This window comes from Notolabrus celidotus, chromosome 6 (genome assembly GCF_009762535.1).
Source record: "Notolabrus celidotus isolate fNotCel1 chromosome 6, fNotCel1.pri, whole genome shotgun sequence".
Classification (NCBI taxonomy): domain Eukaryota; kingdom Metazoa; phylum Chordata; class Actinopteri; order Labriformes; family Labridae; genus Notolabrus; species Notolabrus celidotus.
Window position 1 is genome coordinate 27,653,843 of NC_048277.1, and position 8,489 is coordinate 27,662,331.

Genomic DNA, 8,489 nt, shown 5'->3' on the forward strand with positions numbered 1-8,489 from the left:
TTATGAACCTGTAGTGCTCAGGTGACTCATGTGTGAGTAATGACAAATAATTCAAGTAAAGTGTTACATCAACCTGAACTGGAACAAATCATTAAAGCTGCAACAATTAAACATCTATTGTAAACAAATAAATAAGTTTCATTTGAAAAAAAAAAAAATCCTTCAGAAAGACAAAAAACTGGCCAAAGGAAAAAGAGACACAGCAACAAATGAGGCGGAGGTATCTGTGTGCTTTTGTTGGTTTTACGGACAGAATGATGAAAGCTGACGAAGAACGGCTCAATTTTGACCTTGAGTTACAGAAGTGACAGTTTTGTGATCGATAAGCTGCACTGATGCTGCCTACTTTGAACAGAATAAATAAAACTCTACTAAGCCTGAAAATGTGATAAACACTCTGTCTTCATGATACCGACTACGCACCCCTGTTTAACTGAATAGCACCTTATCATAGAGACAGACAAAATGTAGCGATTTCTGACCAAACTGCATTTGAAAGTTGCCATTTTTGTTCATGTGGCAGTTATAAAATCATCTGAGTCTGCGCATTGAATGAGTTGTATGTACTGTAAATTAGGAACAAGGCAAAGGATGATGTACAGATTGTAATTACAGCATAAATTATGACTGTCTATGCTTTCTTCCTATGTGTACCAGGTCATGTACAGGACGATACACTTTATTAAAATGTTTTAAAATTCAGATTTTGCAGTTTCTTTCAATGCACTTGTTGCACATTACTTTAAAGATTATTCTATCACTTGTTTAAAAGATTGATTTTATTGTGAAGATTGGACTACTTTGAGAAAGTTGAACCTAAAAGAGATGAAGTCAGTCTTAACTGCATTTAAACTTTAGTAAAAAACACATTATAAAAAAATATGAATGAGACATGGTTTGAAAATATTTTCCTCTGTACAAACTGTATTTACTCATAGAGAGATACGAGAGGTCTGACTGAGAGCACCAGCAAAAAAATATTAAATATCATAATCAGAAACTAGCTACTTAAAAAACAAACTCATACTGTACAGATACATATACAACATACACTGACAGCCATTCCTGCTGTCCAATAAAGGTCATAATATTAACTCTTATACACAAATATACACTTGTGTACTGGGGATACAGGGTGAAGACAGCAATAACAACACAGAACATTTACTTCACGCCTCATATATGAAATAAATATTTCTAGAGTTATGCCTCTGCAGATATATGGCATTGTTGGACAACACTGTCCTGATTTATAGGTTTTGTTTGTAGCCTTGGCTCAACATGGGCGCCATGTGTTTTTAATGATTCCCTAAGTGGAGCAGCATTGTGTTTTTGTGTATTTTTTTTTCTTGATTCTAATCAGCACCATGACACTGCAGGGCCCATCTGGGTGGGCTAGAGCTGGCTAGCCAAGAGTGGCGCGAGACACCCAGCATTCACTTGGTAATCTCCTGCAGTTTTTTAGGCTAAAAACACACACTTAGTGCACAGGTCTGAAGTCATTTTTAGCACACACACAATGTCTACTCACAGTGACTTGTCCTCAGTGAGGAAGGTAAAGTGTTGAAGGAAAACAAAGTGAGTACTATCGTACCGGCTTCCAGGGTCGGCGGTGCCACGAGGCAGAGCCCGGGCACGGCTGAAGGTTGCACTGCTCCATATCGGGCGGCTTGTCCAGGATGTCACAGTTGTAGTCGTTGAGTCTCTGACCGTTAGGTCTTTGACAAACCACCAGGCGAGTCCTCCGTCCTCCACCGCAGGTCTGGGTACACTGAAGTCAGCAAACAAGAAATTATATTTATTACAAACATACTTCAATTAGGCATTTCTGTACTATAATCACAGAACTGCAAGTTATTGTAGGTTATGACCTACAGTAACTTGCAGTTCTTTCACTCTGAGACTGTATAAATGTCTGTTTTTGTACATCAGACAAGAGAGACACAGACATACAGACAAGAGAGACGTAGCAAAAGAGGTTAAAGTAGCAGAGGTTTTATCTGACATGTAGCTTGGTTTAAAATATGTTGGCGGAAGACTATGACGTAAACTCACCTCTCCCCAGACGCTGTAGTTCCACAGAGGGCAGGGCCCGGAGTCGCAGCTCTTTGACTCGGCAGGTTTGACCCTCTCATCACAGTAGCTGTTGCTGCGTCCATCAGCGTCCTGACAGACCACCACTCGTCTCTGGAAGCCTCCTGCACAGGTACTGGAACACTGCAGAGCACACACAGAGTATTAGTGATGACTACTACTACATGGTTGTAGTTATCTATTCAATTATTTTGGGTCCGCGTGAATGCTTTGATTAGTTTAGTTGCAAACCGTCAAAAGATACTTAAAGTCCTAGCATGAGTAATTAACCTCATACATTGACTGGGCATACATGTTCTTATACTTTAACTCAGATATTCCTATCATAACCTGATTACTGAGTAGATTTATTTATAGATTTAAACTTCAATGCTATTTGATTCTATCGAAACACATGCTAGTGTCATCCTCAAACACTCATTCCAAAAGCAATGCTATGTTTAAAGCTGACAAAGTTTGAACAACTGAAAGGTATTTGGACATTATTTTTTAGCCTTAGTGAAAAACAAAACAAAGTATGGTTGCATGATAAAGAAATTTCAGATTCCACTGATGTTTATGATCAATGTTTACAAGCCCACAGATGTAGGCAAACACACGCGTGCAAGCTCACACACACAGAGAGTACACATCCTGTTTTGCTAAATTTACCTGAGTCTTATCAAGACTGAACCCAGCTGCTCTGTTTAAAAGGATCTCCCAAAGATGGAAAACATCAGTCCAGGAAGGACAGTCTCAAAACACTGAACAACACGGCCTTGAACAGAGCAGTCGGTACACTCTGCATCCAATTAACATGACACATCCCTACTGTCAATGAGAGTGAGTACATTCAGAGCTTCTACATGTGAGGGGAGGACAGCACAGGGTGAGCCTGAACAGCAGTACTTCCAGTCAAGTTCATTATGTGAGACTGAACAGAGTTCTGGATTAAAAACCTCTGCAGGAGAGAATTTAGAGAACAGAGCAATGTTCTTCAAAGACAGAGTCCCACAACACACTTCTCTCCTTTTAACATTCATTAGATTGGTCTCTAAAATAGTTGAACAATTAATAACTTGACCTTTCGATGAAGTGACACCCAATCTGTTAACTTACTTAACCCTCCTGTTATGTTTGTTTCTCTGGAACAGCAATAATGTTCCTGGGTCAATTTGACCTAGGGCATATTCAATTATCCAAAAGTGTCAGAACCCCAAAAAAAAACCAATACATGTTTTTTTAATTTAATTTTTAACTCCATTGCTAACCATTTAAATCAAGATTTAGTCCATTGGTGTTCTTTAATTCTCACAGATCATGGTTCCATGAGGATAACTCACTCGTTTTTCCTTTCAATTAATGTTAAAACTTTTTTAATGCACATTGGAAAGCCCTGAATATAAAAACAATAGTTTTACATGACATAGATTTTTGTTTATTTTATTTTACATTTTGAATTTTTTTTTTATAAAGTGATGTTGATAAATGAACACGAGACATCTCTTCTGTCACATGCCGCCCAGATTTTTATGCTGCATTAAGCTGGTTTTGAAGGCATATATTGCCTAAAATATACTTTAAAAAGGGTCAATTTGACCCGCAACATAACAGAAGGGTTAAGTATTGTGCAAAAACAGACAAAAAACTGCCACCAATAGACGCGTAATGTTACAGTTTTACTCAAGGTGGACCAATTTTCTCAACATAAAGTATTTCTCCCTTTGAAGAAACACCCTGGCCTCCTTTCTCACAAACAGTCGTGCACTTAACAATTCTCACCCATTATTTTAACTCATGTGCAACCTTTAAATTGCTGTTCAGATCTGTTTTGCATTTCTACCATGCAGAGCCAAAATAATCTCTTTGTGCTACTGTTTGCAATAACCATCTGGTCACACAGAGGCAATTTCATGGTAAAAGGATGCCAAAACAACTTCAATAAAATGTCTGCAAACTAAACCACAAACAGGAGACACAACTTCAACTGCATAAATGCTATTTGGCATAAATAAGATCTGCCTCAAACGGCATTAGAGTCTGGATTTCACACACTACATATTTGGTACACTCTGCAGTCAGTAGCATGGACTGCGATCCTTCCCTCAGTGCTGTATGTAAAAGCCTTTTCCTTGTATGGCTCTCTACAACTGGGAAATGAAAACATCTGCTACCTCTAAGTTAATGTTTTCACAAGAATGTGTTTACACACAGTCACACACAGGCCTTCATGACAATATGTTGTATAAACTAGTTATCATTCTGGTCATGCATAGAAAACAAACCATCCCTCATCGTCTCTCTTGAGGAAAATACATTTTTGAGAGAGAAGAGAATATTCATCTCCGTCTATGAAGAGATCTTGATTTGTTTCTCATGAGCAACAGGAAGATAATTCAAGTCCTGAGTGGAATTTTTCAAACAAATCTGCACATTTCCCCAAAAGAACACATGCTGAACATACTGCGCCCCAGGGTCCCGTCCTCCACTGGTTGTCTGCAGAGGGCACGTTCCAGTTGCTGTGTCCAGGATGGCGTCCCGGGTCCTGGGGGTATCCATAGGGCTGGTCATTGATGCGTTGACGGTGGTAGATGGAGGAGCAGGGTGCAGAGGTGCAATCCTGTTCTGTTGCAGGCTTTTCATCTGGGTCACAGAAAGCCTGGTCCACGGGCTGGTGGTAGTTGGAGCAGACAACCTGTCTGGTGGCTCTTCCAATGCCACAGGTCACTGAACACTGAGGACAGGGGGAGAAATAAAGGTTAGTTTGACTAAATAAGACATTTTTTTAATAGTGAAAAGTCATTTTATCTTTGAAAAATTCCTGTAATTCTGCACATTTGATCTGAGTGCTTAATTTTTTGGAGAGACAAAAATCAGATTCAGGGTAGGGACTGCATCATGGACAAAGAGTGTGAGAAAACTCACTGAACTGATGTCAATCCTGTTAAATCATATGTTACATTGTAAATTAATCCTGTACTTTGTAAACATCACAGCATCTTGACATTTAATTTGGTTTAAGCTCTTTTAATTGTCCTCCAAAGATGAATTTAATTTATTTCTCTGTTGAGTCGTTTGAGGATTTTAACCACCTCTGAGTCTTGCAGTGTTGTTTTTCATTGCCTGCTCCCATGTATTGTTCCATGATGTGAGGCCTAGTGATGGGAAGCCTCGTGAGTCTTTAAATTTGTAAACAACGGCAGTAGAAATCAAATTATCGTGACATGAATTTCATGAACTCAAGATTTGTCCTCAGTGAACTTTCATTAGGGCTTTTGTATGGACTTCATTTCACATGAATGCTGGTTCAAAAGATTGTGACAGAATCATCGTAAATCATTCCCTTTGCTCCTCAAGTTCCAGTCCCCTGTTGTCTTTTTAGTGACATCCTCAAGAGTCTTGGCTGTCATGCCATGCAAACACTCACAAATCAATGATTTACTGTCTGAGATCACAGCAGCACCAAATTCCCAGTTTGTTTCAGGGCGATTGTAACATTGTTTTGAACTGAGTGATTACTGACTCGGGAGTGGAAAAACATCTGTATTGATTGGACACAGTGTCGGATGCTTTACTCACAGGAGACCACTCCCCGGCACGCCATTGGCCACAGGGGCTGAAGCACACGGAGGTCTCTGGGGGGCGGGGCAGGTGGGCACAGTATGATTCATCGGCCACGCCTCCTTGGGCATCTCTGCAGCTGACATAACGCGCTCGCTTCCCCTTTCCACAGGACACGGAGCACTGGAGGACAAGGAACAAGCAGAGCTGGGATAAATATTTATCCTACGTGTAATTTGAAACATGTTTATGTAGTTTTCTAAGGTGATGCCATTTAATGCTTTCAATGTTTTCTGACTCAGCTGTTCTAGAAATGCAACACACGGTTGCAAAGGGAAGTGCTTAAAATGATAACAAGTTCAAACCGTATGACAACATGTAACATATCGATACAGGTCTACAGTACCAGGAGTAGAGCGCACAGTTACAAAGACATTAGATGGTGTAGGACACAATAAGCAAGTTTTGACTTTTAACTTTTGTGGTTTAAAAAGATTAGAAATATGAAGTGTGTGATATTTTGGTTATAAGAGTTAAATGATTAAAAGGTGTGAGATAATATCATGACACTTGATTTCTCAAAATTAAATTATGTGACCTGTTGTAAATTGATAAAAAAAATAGTTTACCTATAGTTTATTATTTTGCTCAGACAACACAAATATAATACTCTGACACTAGATGAGTCGGACAGTGATGAATAAAATGCTGATTCAGCAACTCTGATTACAAATAAAGACAACTTTCATTTTTCAAAATATGATATTGCAAAAGATTGAATATGCTGATACTTTCTTAAAAAAGGGTTTGGGTTGTAAATTATTTTGACAACATCCAGCCAACAGATTACATATTGAATTATAAGTCCTGGACCCTGATATGGATTATATCTCAAGATTCTTGCCAATACTCATCCCTAAATAAAAATCTGTGTTTTCATTGGTTTTAAAGCTCCTGTAAGGAGTTTTATACCTGTAATGAACAGACTAGAATTCCTAATGATGCTTCTTCATGGCTTACTAAAGCAAACAATACCATTCGTCATGTCTATATTGTTTTTTATAAATATTTGAACTTGCTGCTGCAGGGTAGGTGTCAGACTTCCGGCTGCCAAAACAGCCTGATGCACATTTTTCTCAGGAAAGATTATCATTGGGCAGTACATTTCATTATTAAAAGAAAGAAGGTTGAGATTTTCTTTTGTTAAAGACACTAGTGGGGCGCTGGTGGCCTAGTGGTTTAAGCGCTCCACGTGTGGAGGCTCCCGGCCGGTGGGCCTTTTACTGCATGTCTTCTCCCACTCTCTACTCCCCACGTTTCCTGTCTCTCTCCAGCTTTCCTATTCAATAAAGGCAAAAAGCCCAAAACTGTAACTTTAAAAAAATCAAAAATAAATAAAAACACTTCTTACACATACAGGAGAAAATTAGCAAATAAACTGATCATGCACACCTGACCACAGGGGGCGCCAAAATCAACACAAACTGAAAGTTACTTACAGCAGCTTTAAAATATTTGGTCTTAAATGTGTTTTTCTTTTCGGCTAAAGCTAGCAAACAGACCTAGATTTAATTTAAGTTTCTCTTAATCACACACTCTTTTGCCTTTTTCCTTTTTTAGTTTATTACTGCCTCCTAATATCATTTGTTCAATTTAAGTAAAACAAAAGAAATTTCTTAAAGTGTAATAGATGAGATAACATTTTTTTTTCTCATGAGAAGTGTATATGCTAGACTCTTTGGGGGCATAAATCAATGCATTTATAGTTTACATGTTGCTTTTGTCCTCAAATGACTCCCTGATCAACTTTCACCTGCATCTTCTCTACAGCTGTACCTCCGCGCTCTCAGTGGGACCTCACGGTAAACACTTCTGAAGGGATGAATACCTAATGCAATCAAATGGCTCCAGCTCGAAGAGGCACGTTAATATCCCTCTCATATCAATGACACTGCAGAGGATGGTAGTTCCACTGCCTGAGGGAAAGCATGCATGTGTATGTGTGTATAATTTACTTGTGTGTATTAAGACCACACTGGCGCTGGCCTCTTTGACATGTGAGCTCACACCGACGCTCAGATTGACAGACGAGGTTCAATCCTCGAAACCGTAGACTCGTGTTTAGATGAAATCTGGCTTTCATTTGTGACGAGTAACAATGCAAAGTATCAGAGAGACAGAGGGGCCTCTCAGCACAGACAGTGGAGCCTGTGTGTGTGTGTGTGTGTGTGTGTGTGTGTGTGTGTGTGTGTGTGTGTGTATACATTTGTGTGTGTGTGTTTCAGTATGTCGATACAGCAGGGGGTTAAAGAGACAATGCCAAGGAGGATCATGGGCCTGTACTCTGTGTTCTATCTGAAGGAATGTTGGGGTATACAATCAAGTTTAATGAGTTAACTTTATATTTGCAAACAGACACACAGGAGACCTATCTTTACTAGAATGTGGTTTTCCTCTATTAAAAAGACACACATGCATTAGCATTCTCATTTTTCAGCAGATAATTCCACCTCAGGTTGCACCGACACAAATGAATGAAGCAGTTTAAGAGTTAGTTTAAATTCAACAAAAACAAACCACAATGCTTCAGTGAGTTCTCTAGACTGCACAAAGTAACCAACAGACTGTGATGTGCTATGATAGACCCAATAAACCCTATTTGTTTCCTTACCGCAGTCCAGGAGCCGTATCTCCACTGAGTCAGGAGCTGAGCAGAGTTGTCAGGACGTGGTGTGCTTTTTACCGGCGAGGCCCACGGACATGCCGGCATCTCACAATCCTACAAAATAATTACATGAAAACAGAGAAATGAGAAATTATTGTGAGTGATTCAAAAATTTTATGAAAGGGTGGGG

At 39.3% G+C, this 8,489-nt stretch overlaps 1 protein-coding gene across 1 annotated transcript in view; it reads right to left on the bottom strand.

The window, feature by feature from the left end:
* LOC117814283 (A disintegrin and metalloproteinase with thrombospondin motifs 20-like) overlaps window positions 1-8,489 on the bottom strand; it is a 100,208-nt gene that overhangs the window by 29,468 nt on the left and 62,251 nt on the right. Inside the window, exons 24-28 of the mRNA XM_034685516.1 lie at window positions 8,306-8,413; window positions 5,653-5,817; window positions 4,538-4,807; window positions 2,056-2,217; window positions 1,595-1,771 (exon numbers count right to left, since the gene is read on the bottom strand). Of these exons, the coding sequence (XP_034541407.1) occupies window positions 1,595-1,771; window positions 2,056-2,217; window positions 4,538-4,807; window positions 5,653-5,817; window positions 8,306-8,413 (882 nt within the window). The remainder of the gene's footprint in view (window positions 1-1,594; window positions 1,772-2,055; window positions 2,218-4,537; window positions 4,808-5,652; window positions 5,818-8,305; window positions 8,414-8,489) is intronic.